Source organism: Petromyzon marinus, chromosome 47 (assembly GCF_048934315.1).
Source record: "Petromyzon marinus isolate PM22_M1 ecotype Great Lakes invasive population chromosome 47, UKy_Petmar_22M1.pri1.0, whole genome shotgun sequence".
NCBI classification, from domain to species: domain Eukaryota; kingdom Metazoa; phylum Chordata; class Hyperoartia; order Petromyzontiformes; family Petromyzontidae; genus Petromyzon; species Petromyzon marinus.
In genome coordinates this window covers 10,255,205-10,275,708 of record NC_133713.1, presented here as the reverse complement: position 1 = coordinate 10,275,708, position 20,504 = coordinate 10,255,205, and the positions used below count along the sequence as shown (strand labels likewise).

The following is a 20,504-nucleotide window of genomic DNA, read 5'->3' as shown; positions in this document are numbered from 1 at the left end:
TTGGTTTACAATAGAGGGGGTAAGGGGATCTTCCAACTCCCCTACGTAACATGGCCGCGCGGTTGACGTTCGCGTGACGTCAACGGACGCTTGGACCAATCGGCGCGTGAGGTTCCCCAAGGCGTCAACGTTGCCCGGATGTGCGCCGGCGGTCGCGGTGTGCGTGCGATGTGTGCTGGGAAATCTAATAAAGGGGCGGGGACAATCGCGATGTGGAGGGATACCAGGGGAGGGGCGGGGTCTAAGTAGAGGGGCGGGGGCTTATGGGCGGGGCGGGGGCTTGTGGGCGGGGCGGAGGCTTGTGGGCTGGGCGGGGCGGGGGCTTGTGGGCGGGGCCACATGACGCGGACAGCATCAATGGCGGCTGATACGGGAGAAGTCGAGGCAGTTGTTGGCCGCTTAAGGTAAAATCTTCTCGGATAAGCTCGAAAACTTGCGACGTTTAAATCTTCGCCACGCAATAATTGCAACGTCGCGCGAATCTAAATGCACCGATTGAGAATGTTCTTGTTAAGCGCGAGACGCGCGGGGTGAGCTGGCAGGCCGGCCGGCGGTGGCCTGCGAAGAAGGCCTTTCATCCAGCAGTGGATCGAACACGGCTGGTCTCGCTGATGATAACAACAATAATAATTACTACATTTATTTCGCGCTTTTCATCAAGGATCTCAAAGCGCTGTACAGGATACAGCAGCAGCAGACACTCGACATAAACCGAATATAAATACTCCTTGGGTCTTTCGGTAAAGTCACCTGAAGACGATCGCCCGTGAAGTGATCGAAACGTCGTGATCTATTACAGTATTTTTATATCTACGTGACTTTACCGAAATACCCAAGGAGTGCGAATTCCTGCAGACACGAAAGCTTTACATCAAAATATAAATACATTTTAAAAAATTATTTACTAAATGAACCAAAAGTGTTAATAAGCGGAAGCGTATTTGGATAATAGAGAGGGTTTTTGTATTCTTAGCTCTCTCGGTAAAGTCACGTTGAAGGGAAACAATAAAATATATATAAAACAATAACATTCTCACGACGTTTCGACCATAACACAAACGGTCATCATCAGGTGTGAAAACCACACCTGATAAAGTCAACGTGACTTTATCGAAAGAGCTAAGAATATGAATTACTGCAGTCACGAAAGCTTTAAATCGGGGTTTTTTGTGTGTGTTAGATTGCGTAAATCTAAATGTGTCGTTAAACCCGCCACCACTGGATAGCCAATTAGTCAGGTTTGTCACGTAAACACAACATGCCAATTCGATTACGAGTGCAGCACACCGGTTGTGTGTTGGAGAGCAAAGCCGAAACATTCACAACCCGTGCATGATGAACAGGTTTTAAGGCGCATTTACAAAAATGTTCACAGGCTCCGAGAGATCCATCTGGTCACCCATAGACCGAAACCTCAATCTGTGGGAATGCTTTACAAGATCTGCATCATGCCCACATCGCCGGGACCTTGGGGGTGACATGGGTGCAGTATGTCGCTGAATTGGGATGCATCGGCGGTTGTTGGTTATGATCGCGTGAATGCTTTATAGTTCCGTAGTTACATATCGGGTGTACAGGACTCCCCTCCGCTGTTCTGCGACGTGTACTGCATGTGCGCCTTTCTGAGAGTGTTCAACGTTATCAGGCCCAGGTTAACCCAGCATGGGGCACCTCTTGTAAAAACGATGTGGGTTTGGTCGCCTGAATTATGTATCCACACGTAACATCCTCAGGATTGACCGAAGCCACCGTTCACAGTTTCAGTGGGCCTTAACCTTGTTAGATAAACATAGTTAAGTTTTATTTATTTATATATTTAAAGTGATTTGTTTACCTTTGCGATAGTCTTTGTATTGTTGTTATGTTCTGACCCGGCCCTTCTGGATGGACATCTGTGAAAAAGAGCTTTAATAATAATTATTAATAATAATGTACACTTATAAAGTGCGTTTCACCCAGAGATTGCAAGGCGCTGCACAGAGCTGAAAGTAAGTAAATAACTCGCGCAATTCTAAAACCTTATTTAAGCCACGCAGGCTCATGATTTAACCACAGGTAGAAATACCCCCCACCTCCCAAAACACATTACCAAATGAAACAGGAGAAAAGGCCTTTAAGTAAAAACAATTTTACGAAACATTTTTTTTAAATAAACCGAGTTACTGAGCAGATCAAATATTTGATGGAAGTGAATTTCACAGCTTAGGGCCAGCGCTGGAAAAGCCCCCCAGATCACTCATTGAACGGAGGGTTGTCCTCGGGACACATCGGATTCTCCAGTATACATACATATTCTGATTCTTATATTTAATAAGTTGGAATCCTGTCTCCTCGGATGGACAACCTGTTCCTACCTCGCTGCACTTGATGTGAGGTCAACTTGAAGCATTTGGGCCGATTGGTGATGGTGCGGTACTCACCGATTCACCCCAGGCACTCGCTCACCAGAGGTCCTTTCACTCGTCTGTCGCTGCTGCCACGGCCCAGTGGCTTTCAAGACTTGGTAAATATAAGCCAATGGACAAAAACGTATTTTATATGTAGAGACAGAACGGAGGTGTGTAATTCTCCGCAAGACAATTAGAGGGTTTTTTTTTTGTATTTTCAGTCACAAAAGCTACCGGGCCTTGCTGAAGAAGGAAAAGCGGCGGAGGAAGCGGCAGGACCTTGCCAGGCAGCGCAATGAGGGTGAGCTGTCGTGTGGGGTGGCCAGGTCACTTTTAAAAAATAAGTTAATACCACCGTGCGCTGTCTGGTAGAATGGTGATGGTTTGGTCTTGTATTTGTATGTGTTATGGGTGAAATGTTTACCTTTCTTGTACTTTGGACTACGATCGTGTTTTTGTATTGTTTGTTGTAACGTTCTTACTCGCCCCAACTGGACATCTGTAAAAAAAAATGCTTTATCGCTCATCGGATTCCTCCAGTTTTAATAAATATTATGATTCTGATTGCGGTGGGGCTGACGTTTGGTGTCTCACTTGCCAGCAACTCCTGATGCCATCAAATGGATTATCATGTTTAATCACTTACTGAAATAATAAAGACCTAATTCGAGACAGACCCAAAGATCGTATGTCCTGGCTTTGACATTCCTCAAAGACACTGGTGTACCATTAACCACATTATAACAAAAGGCTGATACGGCACCACATCTTCATGAATGGAGATGTAAAAACAAGCCACATTTCTTGAGTGCGATTGTGACCATGCAACCCAAACTATGGACCATATTGTGTAGACTGTGCTCCTTCAACAGAAGAATGGCAACATTACACCAACTCATGAAGTCATCTGGGGCCAGCAGACCTTGACAATGACATTTAGCTCCTGAACTTATCGCCATACACTTGAGTAGAATTAGTTTTTTTACAAGTACCATATGAACGAAGGCTCGCCAGTAATGTCAAAGTGTCTCCTTGGTTATAGTAGTAATATTTTGCATTTATATATTATAGAAAAGCCTCATTAAGTCTCAATAATCTATTCAGGAATGTCTGGCCTCGGGATGTTTGGCCAATTACATTTTCAAGGATGTTAATTATGTGGTAGGAAACTGAAGTATCTGGTGAAAACCCACACATTTGATAGTGCTTATCACCGAGAGCTACTGATGTAATAGTCATAACCTGTAATGGTAATTAGATTTTTTGATCATAAAGTCACATTTTTGTACTTTGGTGTCTTTATTAAAGTTCATAGTTTATTCTATTTATGATTTATAAAGCGCCTTTTAACCAAGGCGCTTGCCAATGCTTACCGTACGGTACAAAATAACAAAATAATGGATGGGGATAGTGGTGGCATTTATACTTTTTACGGAAACGCACATGTACCCAGCCTAACTCTAAAAAGGCGGGTTATTCAGGGTGGTCAAAAAGTATTTGGCTCACATTGTTGGCCGATAGCTTAGCCGCTAAGATGACACATGAATCAATTTCCCCTTGTTCTCAATAATCCGAAGCACTTTACCACATTTACCCGGCCCTGTCCATCAGTGTCAACTCAACTATAGATGATTCCCACAGCACGAGGCACAAGTCGCAGTGGGTTGTGAGGGCCCATAGCAGATGTACATTGTGCATGGGTGTAAGTATTTGCATCCCTCAGTTTCTAACAATGAATTATGAAGGGAAAAAAAGAATAGGATTTACCCTTTCCGGCAATAACACAGGCGTTAAGATGTTCAAACACCAAATAGACATCTATTGCAAGGCATCAAGGTCCTATATATAATATAAATTATCATTATTAATTTACCCAGGAAAGCCACCCTTTAGTTCAAATATTACATGGGAAGTTTTACCAATGTTTGGATGTGTTTAGCTATGGGAGGAAACCCATTTAAAATAAGAGAACATAAAAGCTATGAAAATATAAGAATAGGTTTTACCCTTTCTGGCAATAAAACAGGTGTTAAGATGTTCAAGCACCACATCGAAACCTTTTGCAAAGAATCATGTGTGCATTAACCACACTTACTTGTGGTGAACATGCAAACAAACATGCTCTGATAATAAAACATAAGCTGCACTTAGGTGCCCATGTCAGGAATCGAACCCAGGTCCTTCTTTCTGCGAGGCTGTGCCACCCTGACGTCCCCTATCTGAACAGGGGAGGAAGAGGAGGAAGAGGAGTTGGACGAAGTGCAAAAGGCGAGGGAGGAGCGGGAGGAGCGGCGAATAGAGGCTGAAGGGTAAGTAATATCGTGTGTATTTCTGACAATGACAGCACATCGTATAAGCAGGTACTTGTAAAGCCCTTAGTCGATCCACTGCCAGATGAGGGCTTCCCCCACACCGGGGGAGTTGTGAGGGTTACTTCACCTCACTGGTCAATGTGGGTTGGTGAGCACAGAAGTGGGAGCATCGCAGTACAGTTTGGAATTTTCCGCACTGCTCTCTGCAACCCACATCGTAGCACCTTAGCCTATAACACCTGTTGGATGCATTGTGGTCACCGATCTAGACACTATCCAGGCTGAAACGCCTGTTTTGTTACCGACGTCCGACAAGATCGGGCACATTCTGAGTGATTTGCTCATCGGCATTGTTTAAATGTACACCCTGAAATAGCCCTGTGGTTTGTTAAACCCTGTGGTTCGTTAAGCCTACGTATTAAACAGCCCTGTGGTTCGTTTACGCTCGGATGCAGTTTTTAGCTTTTTGTTTTCTAGCTTTATTTTATTGTTCCCACACATTTGTTTTATTTCCTGGCTTTTGATTCATTCGTTGCAGCCTGCAATGCATTTTAATCGTGATTTTTGTTGTTGTTTGTTTGTTTGTTAACCTGTCAACTGTGTACACCATAGAATGCGTGCGCACTTGGAGTGGCAGAAACGTGAGAGGCAAGCTCAGGAAGAGTTCCAGCAGCAGCAGGCGCGTGCAGAGGAGGAGCGGCGACGTCGCGAAGAGGAGGAGGTTTGGGCGAGCGCTATCATCGTTGTCATCATTTTATTCCTCTCTTGACTGGAACGGTGGCAGCAATCGAGGCAGAAAATAACCGAGAAAGACAAATAATTGAATCCGTATTGAATTGGAATCGTGATACCGAATTGTGACAGTACATCATATGGGGGCGAGGATGGGAAGAGGGGAGTGTGAGTGTTAATAGTTCACTCTCACTTATCTAGGGTCGTAGGGGGAGGAGTGGCCCAAATAAAAATAACGTGGATAATGCAAAGCGTGTACTTGAGGCTCTAAAACCCATGTATAGTATACCTACGTAAGAGTAGAATGCAAGATTTGGTGACGTTGCATTGGCCGTGGTTCCACAAGCAAGAAGAACAATACAACTCATCACCTTAATAAATCAACGCTGTGGCCTTAAAAAGAACAAGCATATACTGTACTAGGCAACGTTTCAGGCAATGGCCTTTTTCCACAGCGCATAAAGGCCAGAGAGGTTTGTTGTTGACAATGCGTGGAGTTTATTTGTTAGGAGGAAGAACACGTCGTCTCTTATTATTGCGTCTTAAAGTAATCCGGTTACCGACATTTTGCGGTCACATGGGCACAGCGGCTAACATTTAAACCGGCGCGCACTTAAAGACATGCCATGACACTTTTTTTTGTTCACAAACACGGTTAATCCACCAACCTGGATAGTCCAGCCACGGCAAATCGAGAGGGTGGTAACTGTACGTTTGTGCTTGCGCGTGATTTCTGAACAGCGGAAGATTAAAGAGGAGTGGGAGAATCAGCAGGCGAAGGAAAAGGAGGAGAAGGAGAAGAAAGAGGCGGAGCGCAGGACGAGAGAGGTGACGCGCTTATGGGGAGGATAACAAACAAAACTTTGATATCCTCTCTACAGAAAAAGCAAGCATCGGTTCATCGTTTATTTGCCAAACAGGCAAAATCGTGTTTCATAGGTTGCCAAAGGTGTGAATAACCAGAGCCAGGAGTGTTGTGTGTACAACTACATATGGCTTTATCTGGGGCTCCCGTGTGATATTTTAACCAATGCCTTTTCAAATAATTTGTGTTTGGTGTGTGGGAGGAAACTGGTGTTCATGTACAGCTCTTTTGTCGACTCGCTATTACTTGTGGTCCTCCCCATGCCGTGCGGGTCGTTGGGGGGTTGTTTGACCGCACTTCATCCCGCTGGTCAGTGAGGGTTGGTGAAGGTGGTGAGCATAGAAGTACAGCGAATATCTATTGCTCCTCTGCCATCTACTGCCCATCACTTCCGATTGCAGCATCACATTTGATCTCAGACGTTCGCAGGGCACCACCAGTGGCAGTTGCCCCTGTGCTGCCCAAGGTGACTCGGCACCTCGCCTGCAAATGGGCATCAGTCATCCAGCCAGGGGCAATGATTTTGCACGTGCAATCCAATTGAGTAATTTGCGGGTATTTTTTTTTTGTTCTTCAAATTTGGAACCGTAACGCCGGCACACAGTGTCCTACTCATTTCAAATGACGCCGGGGCATCGTGAATGTTCGCTCGGAAGCCGGCGGCGCGTAGTTACGCCGCGGTTAATGCACCCAGGGCGGCTTTTCGCCGTCCAACGGCAGAACCTCTGCGACATGCCGCGAACGCGCTGCCGCTGGGCCGTGCGACCGTGATGGGGACGCGACACGTCATCATTGCAGCTTGCAAAGTCATATTCCTTAACCCCAGGCTACGTGAAGGCTATGGCTGCACACCCCCACAAGCGGGACTGCTTTTCCAACGAGTATCTTTTAAGCACGCGGCACGATTTGTTTCCAAACGCAGTTGCCTTCGATAGATTTGTTTTGTGTGTTTTGAGCAAGAGTATGTTATCTGTTGCAGAGGGTTTGGCATTTAAAGGGTTGGAGGTTTTAATTAAGACATAACCCGAAAAATACAAACCCCTCTTATTCTGCAGATATGGACCGAGGCTGTGTGTCTTTCGTTCCTGTGTGATATCAATTGGAAACTGTGTTAATGAGAATTAAAGGCTTTAATGTTACCGTTATAGTTACGCCGCTCCATTGACGCCGTTTTAAAACGGCAGTAAAAGCACTAGCGTGCTATAACATTCTATATAAAGGAAGATTCAAACGCATGCGCACACATCCTGCACCACAGCTTTTGTGCGTGACTTCCGGACAAGGGGAATGTGTGTGTTTTTGAGTTGGGCGTTGAAGCGTGTAGTCGGTTGAGTTGTCTTTAACGAGCTGGAAGGTGGTGGTGGTGGTGGTGATAGTCCCTCTTAAGTAAAAGTGTCGAGGCCGCGTGACATCACTGCCCTGCACTTAACCTCAGCCTGCAGACAACGCTGTGTTCCCGGCAGACGGAGCGGCGTCGCCCCATCGCCCGCCCGCAAGACGCGCGCCGCCACGCTTCACCTCGCACCGCACACCCCCTGCACTGCGTGCGTGTGTGCGTGAGCACGCACACGTGTGTGCACGTGTGTGCGTGAGCGCGCACATGTGTGTGCACGTGTGTGCGCGTGCGTACTTGCGTTTACTACCTCCTCGCCCCGCAGGAGGCCATACACAAACTGCTGGAGGACTCGGATAGACAGGTGGGTTTTCAGTCCAATGACATTCCACTTGCGCTCTTCCTTTGCTGGAATTTTCCCCCCAAATTATCTGTGGTCTGTCTTCCTCGACGGACACCCCCAATTATGGACCCCGCCAATTATGTGGGGTGTTCATCTTGAGATGCGGTTGACTTTAGATCCTATATTAATGCAAATTCGGTTTTGTTACCCAGGTCTCTGCTTTAGTGGAGAAACTTGCAGGTTACTGCATGAAACTAATATGAGGAAGGGAGCTCACTCAGCGGCTTTGCCTGGAGGAACCTCTTGGAAGGGGACTCGCTTTGGGGGCTTGTGTGGGAGCTTCGAGAAAGGAAGGGGACGTAGGGGGTTGGCGCCGGGGGGGTGAATGCTGCTTTGTGTCGTCTTGGTGCCCGCCACCACACTTGGCGTTGACGTTGTTGACGATGTTAACGTTGATGACGTGCAGGCGAAGGGGCGGAGCACGGGCGAGGACTGGCGCAACCCGGACGCTCCCAGGGACTATGGCACGGAGAGGGACCGCGCACACTGCCCCTTCTTCCTCAAGACCGGTGCCTGCCGCTTCGGAGACAGGTCTCCCACGCCCGCCCCACGCTTCGGGCAATAACGCAACGCGATGTGGATTCATTGTGTTGCGCTTGTTTGCGCAGGAAAGTCTCCCTAAGTCTCATCACTCATCTTCTGGAGGGGCCCTCTCCAGTTTTCGCAGTAAGGGGGGTGGGGGTGATGGTCGTTTTATGTAATTGCAGTCGAGTCATTTTGGGGCACAGTTGTAAGCCTCTCGTATCTTAATTCCTAAATTTGGTTGTGAGAATCACTTGTGGCAATGATCTATTGTTTTGGATGAATGCATATCCTGTAGCCGCATGCCACGTACACAACGAGGGCAAAAAAACATCAAGTCGTAAATCAAAATCGAGAGCCCCAGTTGTGTGACACTTTATCCACCTTCTTCTTGATTCCTACCTCAATGCAGGACCCCCCCCATCAACGAATCCTGAGCCCGTTGAAGCTTTTCCTGAGTTAAGGGCACTGCTCGCCGCTACCAATGCAGCCCCCACAGCAGCCTACAGTTCGAGTTTTGTGCAGGGTGGTCGCCCATCCACAGCGCAGCGCTGGATGCTTAGCGCCTGACAGTTGACGTGAGACAGCATTGCAGGCGACTTGGTCATAGGCATTGATAGCAGAAAAGGGTAAAGGCGCAGCCCTGCAATTGCTTGCTCACACGACTGCAGGCAAAAGAGCTTCCATTAAAGGGGAGCTGTAGAGAGCCCCTCCAGAGGATATTTGGCCTGCTCTTCCACGCTGGCTTCGAACAAAATGTGGGTGTACCCACACTTTACCCCACCACACATGACCTGCTGATCAACTGTCTGAGCTGTTCGGATATACACTGCTGGGTGGACAAGTCGGGGGGTGGGAGGGGTGGAGAGGCCCAGCAATGATTCTGATATTCACCAATGATGTTAGCCACGGCCAAGAATTTTACTCTGGCAATTTAAGAAACAATTACTTACAGGAACGGATCCACTTATATACACCACCAAAGACGTCCTTGAGCTCTTCTGATCTCCTTCTTCTTAGTATTCTGAGGTCAAGGCTCCATTCCTGGGTTGATCGTACTTTTGTCAGTGCAGCCCCAAGACTATGAAACGCGTTGCCTCTGATAATAAGACAATCAGAATCTTTAGTGCTATTTTAATCTGCCCTAAAAACTCACCTCTTTAAAAAGACTTTTCCCCCATAGTTTTAGTCGTTTACGCTGGCTGTCTTATTTCCTGCTTTCCATCCATGGCGCCTTGGGATCCTTGGATGAAATGCGCCTTAGAAATTATTCTAATTGTTTCAACAGCTGCGCCCCGGCGATGGATCGTATCACGCCGGTAACCTCTGGATCGCGAGTCCAGTGTGCTAACCGTTACAGCGCGGCAGTTGCCTGTATTGATGTTCGTAACCGAGTTCCTCCCGTTAACCCGCCCGCCCGCCACCACCCGCAGGTGCTCGCGCCTGCACGTGCGCCCGTCGCGCAGCGCGACGCTGCTGCTCCGCTCGATGTTCGCGCCTTTCGGCCTGGATCAGGCTCGCTGCGACGACTACGACTCGGACGCCGGCCTGGAGCTTGGCGACGACGACCTCCGCCGCCAGTTCCGTGACTTCTACCGCGACGCGCTGCCCGAGCTACGCCGCCCGGGCCGCGTGCGCCAGTTCAAGGTGCGAGCGGGCGGCGCCGGCGGGTTTGAAGTTCCGTCCCGCGGGCTCGCGGTTGCGCGCACTTGTGTGTGCGCTTGCGTGTGCGCTTGTGGTGTGCACGGTCGGTGATAGCCACCCCACCCCCTCGTGCGCCGTTGCCGGCCTTCAGAGGTGCTCGCTTACGGCACTTGCCCCCAACAGTCTTGTTAAGGTTATACGGGGGATCTTTATCTTTGGTGTCTTAGTCAACCCATGGCACCTGGGTCTGTTCCGTGACCTCCTGCCAGCGGGCCTTCGACACTTCACGTGGCGTCAGAGTGCACCTAGCATGGCACAAGCGCTGTGGTGACGTCACCGCCACTTAGTGGAGAATGACTTTTGGTGTTGGTGTACGGTGAGACGGGAGCAGTAGTGTAGTGGTTAGCGCGCTGCACTACAAATCCAGCGACCCGAGTTCGATTCCGGCTCACGGCCACCAACACCTTTGACGGTTATCTGAACCGGTCCTTGGCCTCCCCTAGGTCGACTCACCCTCAAATGAGTACCTGGTGCGGTGTGTAACCATTTCCACATGGGAGACAAAGACGGCCGGGCGTGGTGCTTGCCAACCTCCCACTCGTGTGCCGTGCCGGCCCTCATAGGTGCTCGCTAACAGCACTTGCCCCAACAGTCTGTTACAGGCTATATGGGGGGGATCTTTGTGCATGTCATGCCATAGACAAAGATTCCCCCGATAGCCTTTGACAGGCTGAAGGGGCAAGTGCTATGAACGAGCAGCTGTGAAGATCAGCACAACGCACAAAGGGGTGTTGTGTCCAGCATCATGCCTGGCTGCCCTTGTAGCCCCAGTGCTAAAGCTTCCACGACAGGCACTTATTTAAGGCTGAGGTGACCTCGGAGAGGCCCAGCAATGATTCTGATATTCACCACTGATGTTAGCCGTGGCCAAGAATTAAACTCTAGTTGTCGGATTCATTATACAATGTGGGGAACGGTAGTGCAGTCGTCAGCGCACTGCGCTACTAACCTGGTTATACGCGTTAAATTCCGTGGCGATTATCTGCACAGGTCCTTGGGTCTCTCTTGAGAGCAACTAAGCCTTGGCAATGGAACTGATATTTTACTATTTTTTATTCTTTCGAGTTGAAATGTTGCCAACATGTGTAATTGGTGACCATGCTGAGACCGTACACTCATGAGAACCCAGTTTAATCGCTCGCAGCTGCCTGGATTGAAACCCCAGACTGTTAGCGGTGCTAGCTCAATGCTCTGACCTCTGGGCTACCCGACCATCGGTGAGCCGAGTGACCGTTTCCTCGACGCAACTGTTCGACCGGGTTTGCGCTTCTTCTGCCGTGTGCAGGTCAGCTGCAACTTCGAGCCGCACCTCCGAGGGAACGTCTACGTTCAGTACGAGACGTGAGTGCTCCACCACTGGTCGTCACCCGGCTTCCCGCCGGAGAGAGTCCTCGTAAAGCAGGGAGCAACGCAAATCAAGTTGCCTTATCAGAGATCCTGTTTTGTTTGTTGTCCTTCCTCCGCACCTCTGATTAACACGGCTGGCTACGTACGGTGCGAAAGAAGTTCAACGTACAGTGAGGGAAAAAAGTATTTGATCCCCTGCTGATTTTGTACGTTTGCCCATTGACAAAGAAATGATCAGTCTATAATTTTAATTTGTAGGTTTATTTGAACAGTGAGAGACAGAATAACAACAACAATCCAGAAAAACGCATGTCAAAAATGTTATAAATTTATTTGCATTTTAATGAGGGAAATAAGTATTTGACCCCTCTGCAAAACATGACTTAGTACTTAGTGGTAAAACCCTTGTTGGCAATCACAGAGGTCAGACGTTTCTTGTAGTTGGCCACCAGGTTTGCACACATCTCAAGAGGGATTGTGTGCCACTCCTCTTTGCAGATCTTCTCCAAGTCATTAAGGTTTCGAGGCTGACGTTTGGCAACTCGAACCTTCAACTCCCTCCACAGATTTTCTATGGGATTAAGGTCTGGAGACTAGCTAGGCCACTCCAGGACCTTAATGTGCTTCTTCTTGAGCCACTCCTTTGTTGCCTTGGCCGTGTGTTTTGGGTCATTGTCATGCTGGAATACCCATCCACGACCCATTTTCAATGCCCTGGCTGAGGGAAGGAGGTTCTCACCCAAGATTTGACGGTACATGGCCCCGTCCATCGTCCGTTTGATGCGGTGAAGTTGTCCTGTCCCCTTAGCAGAAAAACACCCCCAAAGCATAATGTTTCCACCTCCATGTTTGACAGTGGGGATGGTGTTCTTGGGGTCATAGGCAGCATTCCTCCTCCAAACACGGCGAGTTGAGTTGATGCCAAAGAGCTCCATTTTGGTCTCATCTGACCACAACACTTTCACCCAGTTGTCCTCTGAATCATTCAGATGTTGATTGGCAAACTTCAGCCGGGCATGTATATGTGCTTTCTTGAGCAGGGGGACCTTGCGGGCGCTGCAGGATTTCAGTCCTTCACGGCGTAGTGTGTTACCAATTGTTTTCTTGGTGACTATGGTCCCAGCTGCCTTGAGATCATTGACAAGATCCTCCCGTGTAGTTCTGGGCTGATTCCTCACCGTTCTCATGATCATTGCAACTCCACGAGGTGAGATCTTGCATGGAGCCCCAGGCCGAGGGAGATTGACAGTTCTTTTGTGTTTCTTCCATTTGCGAATAATCGCACCAACTGTTGTCACCTTCTCACCAAGCTGCTTGGCAATGGTCTTATAGCCCATTCCAGCCTTGTGTAGTTCTACAATCTTGTCCCTGACATCCTTGGAGAGCTCTTTGGTCTTGGCCATGATGGAGAGTTTGAATCTGATTGATTGTTTCTGTGGACTGGTGTCTTTTATACAGGTAACAAGCTGAGATTAGGAGCACTCCCTTCAAGAGTGTTCTCCTAATCTCTGCTCGTTACCTGTATAAGAGACACCTGGGAGCCAGAAATCTTTCTGATTGAGAGGGGGTCAAATGCCTATTTCCCTCATTAAAATGCAAATCAATTTATAAAATTTTTGACATGCGTTTTTCTGGATTTTTTTGTTGTTATTCTGTCTCTCACTGTTCAAATAAACCTACCATTAAAATTATAGACTGATCATTTCTTTGTCAGTGGGCAAACGTACAAAATCAGCAGGGGATCAAATACTTTTTTCCCTCACTGTATATACATGAAACGTTCATATATCTGCAAAGAGTCTGAAACTTGCTCTGGTTGTCTCCAGATTTTTGGAAATATTTTGATGAATTTGGCCAGTTTTCACTCGAGTTAATCCATAATAGTAACGCAAGTTTATTCTCTGTTGGCATATTGAATAATTTTTTTACGAGGGTTACAGTGCATGAGATGTCGTCAACCATAACGATGAAGATATGAAAATGGCTTTTGTGTGCGTGAGCGAGATTGTTTAATCACAGTGTCATGGATTACGACGGCTTGGGGCGGTCTTCACTCAGCAATGGATCGCTCCGTTGTGGCTCTGTGCCATCCCTAGAGAGAGCTTAATTCTCTACATTTGCGCTTCCCATGGCAGGGAGGAGGAGGCCATGCAGGCCTTCCAGATGTTCAACGGTCGCTGGTATGCAGGCCGCCAAATCAACTGCGAGTTCTGCCCCGTCTCACGCTGGAAATCGGCCATCTGTGGTAGGAGAACGCACGACTTTAAGGCACCAGGCACCTTCACTTATGTAATAGTCGGACTGGTGAACCGCAGAACAGGTTAAGAGCTGTTCGAGATCAGTATTTTTCAAGGGAGACTTGAATTTTAAAGGTTGGCGAGGATGCCATGACACATGGACCAGACACGTGGCCCCCTTTGACAAAAAAATTGGAACAAAATATTTGCAAAGGAGAATTGAGATGCATGCTGGATATTGTACTGAGACAAGCACAGGGGGCATTCACGTCGTACTGACTGTGAAGAAAAGTGCGCCTGCGCAGAACACCACGAGAGGCAATATGATGTCTGACGAACACGCCTGGTTGTGGAATGACAGTGATCAGTGCAAACAAAAGTGAACCGGTAAACGCGGCAAATCTCGTTTATTCCTCAGGGCTCTACGACCGCCGCCGCTGCCCCAAGGGGAAGAGCTGCAACTTCCTGCACGTGTTCCAGAATCCAGGCAACGAGTTCTGGGAGGCGGACCGCGACATTGAGCCACGATCTCCCGAATCCCACAGAGGAGGCACCAGCAGCCGCCGCGACCGCACCCCGCCTTCCGATCGGCACGACCGGCAACGACGCCACCGCTCCCGCAGCGCGGAGAGGGGCTCCTCCGCCGCCGCCGCTTCGTCGTCGTCCTCCTCGCTGCGGAGGGGCGGCCGGACGTTGCCCAGCGCGGAGCGGACGACGAGGAGGGACGACGGGAGATCGCGCTGGAGCGAGCGCAGGAGCGAGCGGTCGCCCGCGGAGCGACGCGCGAGGTCGAGGAGCTGGGGGCGATCGGAGAGGTCGGAGAGGACGGAGAGGTCGGAGAGGTCGGAGAGGACGGAGAGGTCGGAGAGGTCGGAGAGGTCGGAGAGGACGGAGAGGTCGGAGAGGATGGAGAGGTCGGAGAGGTCAGAGAGGTCACCCAGTAGTGGCAGCAAGAGGAGGTCGCCGGGGACGCGCCGGGACGGCTCCTCACGGCACCACGGTGAGAAGAGGGACAGGCGACGCTCGGGGAGCAGGGAGTCCCGGAAGGACGACCAAACGACGAAGACGAAGAAGAAGAAAGCGAAGAAGAAAAGGACAAAGGAGGAGGGCGAGGAGGAAGAGCGGCGGGAAGAAAGTCGGCACAAGCGCAGGAGCGAGGTGCCGAGCGGAGTTGAAGAGACGTCGATCGGCACGGAGACGCCGCAGGAGCCGGCCAAGGTCGACCCGCCAGAGACCGTCTCGGATGACGGGCTGCTTCCGGGCGGTAGCGCACCCACCACCAACGGTTGCGGTGGAAACGGTAGCGGTAACAACGGTGATGAGGAACATGCGGTGGAGGAGGAGGAGGAGGCACCACTGCGCCTGAACTGCAGGTGAGTGGGAGAATATGGGGGAGGTTAATGTGAAGGCAATGGGGACTGATTCACTTTGCAGTGGAGAGAGGATGGCATGTGGATTTAATTAATGTCACTTGTTTCACTTTTGAGTGAAAGAATCGCTTTAAATGGTTAGTTACTACAGTATTTGCATAATTATTAGCCTATGTTTAAGATGGTGGCATTACATGGAGAGACAGCAAACGCAACAACATAAGCAAGACAAAGACATCACACTGTTCGAAGAGATGAAGGCAATGTTAGAGACTAACAACAGAATGGCAGCCAAATGAGGGACACTCCCGGGTGAGTGTCCACCCCGGAGACGAAACATCTCTGATATTTTGACTTAAAGCTTCATAGCTCATCAGATTCCTCCTGTATAAATATTCTGATTCTGAAACGATGTAATCGGCTTGTGCACCGAGACACTGTTGCATCCTGAGTCTGAATTTGAAAGGCCTTCGCCCAGCTTTGGATGGACCGTGGCTGTGACGGTTCACCCCCACACCCCACCTCCCTCCCTCCCTCCAAACTTGCCCACACGATCTCTTGTGCCGGCTGTTGTTCGCGCAGGGATGGCGTCTCGGGGGACGACGGAGCGGCCGATGTGGGAGTGAACAGGACGTCGCCGGAAGACGCCACGGGATGCGAGAGATCGCAGGTCGTGGAGAAGGCGCGGCAGGAAGAGGATGTGAGCCGGGAAGTGGATGACACCGTGCAGTGGATCCTTGAGAGTTGATGTCCCATCGTTGTTGATCGGCCACTTCGCGGGCAGTGCTTGGTGACTCGGTGTGTAAGGAGTCCACCACCCCACCTTCCTCCGCACGATTCAAATCAAGAAGCGGTCCTTAATTCGTTTTGGCCCTTGATGGCATTGTTATTCCTTGGTTCTTTCGGTAAAGTCACGTGGATAGAAAAAAAAATTACAAAAATAAAGTGAGTAAAAATACCACGATGTTTCGATCGCACCACAAGCGGTCGTCATCAGGAAAAGGGGTTAGCCTCTAAAGGCAAACTGTTTATAAAGGTTTGGAGATGGGCGTAGCCCAAGTGTCTCAGCAGCACCAGCAGCATGGGCAGGGCAGCAATGCCAATGCAGCAGCAATGCCAATTCAGCAAAGGCCCGCCAGGAAATCACTGCACCCCACTCTACACGCCGCACTGCTGACGGTGGAGGTTGATTAACAATAAAACACAAGTCAAGTCATGACCCAAAGTGGTTGATGACATCTTTCCAATGTTATAACCATCCTCTCACATTTTAAGTCAAAATTCATTCTCATTCTGTTTCGTTCATCATATTCTCTCGTTTCCCATTCGTGCCAGGAACCCAATGTAACGTAAACTTACGGTACAGTCTTCCACAGTTTTATTATCCCCATTGTGCTAAGGGTGTCGCGCCACTAGATGACGGCATCCGTGTGAATCCCTCGAAGCAGTGACACCCTTGTTAGGGGAGCTGGATCTCGTTCTCAGATCTCCTCTCGTGATCTCTGGCCCACACATCAGGGGGCAACACTTTCTCCATCCACCTTTGACACACAGAATGTAAAGTCTGTATCGCATGACGAGTCAAACTGATTTATTTATTTTCTTACAAATGAAATTTTTGCCAAATAAAGTGCAGAATCAAATGTCACGTGATTTTTTTGTGCAGTCATCGGTGACCGGGCTGAGACTCTCTCAACCCGCTACACTGGAAAAATCCGGTTTAATAACGACTGTACGTAGTCAACTGCGCTAATTGACTGCCGAGATTCCAACTTGGTGTCAACTCTGCACTCTGACCTGTGAACCAATCATATATTCATACACGTACAATTGGATCCATGCATTGCGAACCCCTTCGTATCATTTGAATCGATTAATTGATACATCGTTACCTAGGTTGTGAATCGCAAATGATGCCAGGTATGTAAGTCCCACACTGCAGTAACTAAGTATTTGACACAATTTGTGGTGCATTAAACAGGAAAAGTGCGTTGCTGTGTCACCACAGTGGTATGGTCGAAGTCCTGTGAGATTCTTGGTTTGTTTCTGGGTCCCATTAAGGTTGATGTAAAGTTTGACATCGCGATAGAATTCGTTTTTCATCCACTTCTGTAGATAAATGCTCTGCGGGTTGTGCATGATGACATTGTAATATTATTCTCGGTCAATAACTGAATGTGGCTGTTATAATTTAAAGGTTGTACAAATTGTGTAATAAGTTTTTTATTTGTGTATTTTTTGTGACTGCCATTAATGTGTTTTTTTTACAAATGGCAAAGTTTACAACGAGAAAAACTTTCCACTGGATTAATCTATTTCCATTGTGTTCAGAAAGAATGTCCGACTCGTTTACGATTAAAGCCTCTAGATATTATACGCTCTCAATTTCACCACCATGCACATCGCCTGACTCGCTGACTTGAAACAAGATCACGGGACGTTACCATAAAGAGGTGGCCACTTTTGTGTCCTTGCACAAAGCCAGAGTTCAGCACAAGTTGAGCTTCATTGAATTGCATTTTTATTTTGCGAATATTTCAATCAGTTTAACGTTCAGCCCTTTGTCAATCCACTGGCAAATGAAAGCCCCACCGTGGCACATTGGATTGGAACTTTGCTACATCGGCCAGTTTAAGTTGGCGAGTGGGGAACCCAGGTCTTGTTCAGGTGGACCTTACCACTGATGTTCGTCATGGTCGAGAATGCCAACTCGGGTGTATGGGTTATGTACAAATAATGGATTTAGATGCACATGTCCAGTTTTTGTTGGGAATTACTCAAGAGACTGGGATAGTCTCATTTGCAAAAGTGACCTGGGTGCAGCAAAATTACAAAAACAAAACGAATAAAATAAAAATAATGTACATTACATCAATGAAGCAAATAGAAGTTGGACGAACATCCGTAGGCTGCCCTCTGCAGCCCATTTCGTATCCCCGCAGTTTATATAACACTTGGAATGTACGGTTTGCTGCCCATCCCAAGACTTGAGGGTCAAAGTCCGCATTAGCTTCTGGAATCGGGTTTGTTTATTGCGGGAAATTTTATTGTAGCCTGACCGAGGTTCGTTTTCCAGCAAAACAAAAACAGCATGAAAAGCACAGGTCGTGTCTTCACCCATTGCTGGCGGACAGATGTAGGTGTGGTGGTGGTGTTTGTGTGTGGGGGAGCCGTAGTGTAGCGGTTAATGCACTGCGCTGCGAATCCGGAGGCCCGAGTTCGATTCGCGCTCACGGCTAACACCATAGTGGCGATTATCTGAACCCGTCCTGGGCCTCCCCTAGGTCGACTCAGCCTCAAATGAGTATTTGGTGCAGTGTGTAAACATTGCCACTAGGCAGACAAAGGCGGCCGGGCGTGGTGTTGGCCAACCACCCCGTGGCGTGCTGTGCCGGCTTTAATAGGTGCTCGCTAACAGCACTTGCTTCGACAGTGTTAAAGGCTACACGGGGAATCTTTGCTTTATGTTTGAAAGAGCCATTCTTTTTGTGTCCACAACATCACGCTGACATTAAGCCTCGGCGTAACATTTGTAATTATGCCACGATTTACATCGCTCCCCAATGTGACGGGGTTTGTGTTTCACAACATCAAATGTTACATTTGGCCGCTCAACTGAAAACCCGTTAACGTGGACGTTTCGCTCTCCTCTTGATGTTCTGCTGCTCACACACTTGTAACACAATTTCCAAACATTCCCGGTAGTCGGTCTCATAATTACAATCTGGCGAAAGGCCGACAGCTCGGCTTAACACCGTTGGGTACCTCAAACAAAGTGGCAGGTGTGACGGGAATAGACGGATCAATTTCCTGCCCGTGTATATAATACAGTGTATGTTGAACTTCTTTCGCGCCGTATGTAGCCAACCGTGCTAATCGGAGGTGCGCGGGCGGGAAGGACAACCAACTAAGCACCAAACGCAGTTCGAAATGAAATGTGTTTTCGATTTAGACTTAGAAGTGCATAGCTTTAGTGGCGTCCTAATGTCGGAAGGAAGAGCGTTCCAGACGGCCGCAGAAGCGCAACTGAAAGTGCACGATGATGCGGTGACCGTCTTTGTTCGATGGCCCAGCCAAAAGCCGCTGTGGGGATGACCGGAGTTCGCGTGATGGTTTATGCTCCCTGAGTGTGTCAACGAGGTATTGTGGTTCATTTGTGGCGAGATATATTCGTGTAATATATCCGTGACGCCAGGGTTTGCACAAACTCCAGTCCTCGTGACCCACCAATTTACTCCCGTGCGTGCCCCTGAGTGTGTCACACGTGCCCCTGAGTGTCCCACACGTGCCCCTGAGTGTGACCCACACGTGCCCCTGAGTGTGACCCACACATCCCCCTGAGTGTGACCCACACGTGCCCCTGAGTGTGACCCACACGTGCCGCTGAGTGTCCCACACACGTGCCCCTGAGTGTCCCACACGTGTCCCTGAGTGTCCCACACGTGCCCCTGAGTGTCACACGTGCCCCTGAGAGTGTCACACGTGCCCCTGAGAGTGTCACACGTGCCCCTGAGTGTGTCACACGTGCCCCTGAGTGTGTCACACGTGCCCCTGAGTGTGTCACACGTGCCCCTGAGTGTGTCACACGTGCCCCTGAGTGTGTCTCCCACACGTGCCCCTGAGTGTGTCACACGTGCCTCTGAGTGTGTCACACACGTGCCCCTGAGTGTGTCACACACGTGCCCCTGAGTGTCTCTCCCACACGTGCCTCTGAGTGTGTCACACGTGCCCCTGAGTGTGTCACACACGTGCCCCTGAGTGTGTCACACACGTGCCCCTGAGTGTGTCTCCCACACGTGCCTCTGAGTGTGTCTCACACGTGCCCCTGAGTGTCCAGCACGTGACCCTGAGTGTGTCACACGTGCCCCTGAGTGTCCCACACGTGCCCCTGAGTGTCCAGCACGTGACCCTGAGTGTGTCACACGTGCCCCTGAGTGTCCCACACGTGCCCCTGAGTGTCACACACGTGCCCCCTGAGCGTGTCCCACACGTGCCCCTGAGCGTGTCCCACACGTGCCCCTGAGCGTGTCCCACACGTGCCCCTGAGCGTGTCCCACACGTGCCCCTGAGCGTGTCCCACACGTGCCCCTGAGTGTGTCACACGTGCCCCCTGAGCGTGTCCCACGCATGCCCCTGAGTGTGTCACACGTGCCCCTGAGTGTCTCACACGTGCCCCTGAGCGTGTCACACACGTGCCCCCTGAGCGTGTCCCACACGTGCCCCTGAGCGTGTCCCACACGTGCCCCTGAGTGTGTCTCACACACGTGCCCCTGAGTGTGTCTCACACACGTG

General features: G+C 49.4%; 1 protein-coding gene across 1 annotated transcript; it reads left to right on the top strand.

The window, feature by feature from the left end:
* The first annotated feature begins 331 nt into the window (after positions 1 to 331).
* ZRSR2 (zinc finger CCCH-type, RNA binding motif and serine/arginine rich 2) lies at positions 332 to 17,586 on the top strand. The gene is made up of 12 exons (XM_032971843.2): positions 332 to 404; positions 2,609 to 2,688; positions 4,615 to 4,696; positions 5,312 to 5,420; positions 6,173 to 6,259; positions 7,955 to 7,993; positions 8,439 to 8,563; positions 9,988 to 10,201; positions 11,544 to 11,599; positions 13,741 to 13,850; positions 14,261 to 15,215; positions 15,795 to 17,586. Exons 1-12 carry the CDS (start codon positions 340 to 342, stop codon positions 15,958 to 15,960), a joined length of 2,088 nt encoding a protein of 695 aa, XP_032827734.1. The 5' UTR covers positions 332 to 339; the 3' UTR covers positions 15,961 to 17,586.
* The last annotated feature ends 2,918 nt before the right edge of the window (positions 17,587 to 20,504 follow it).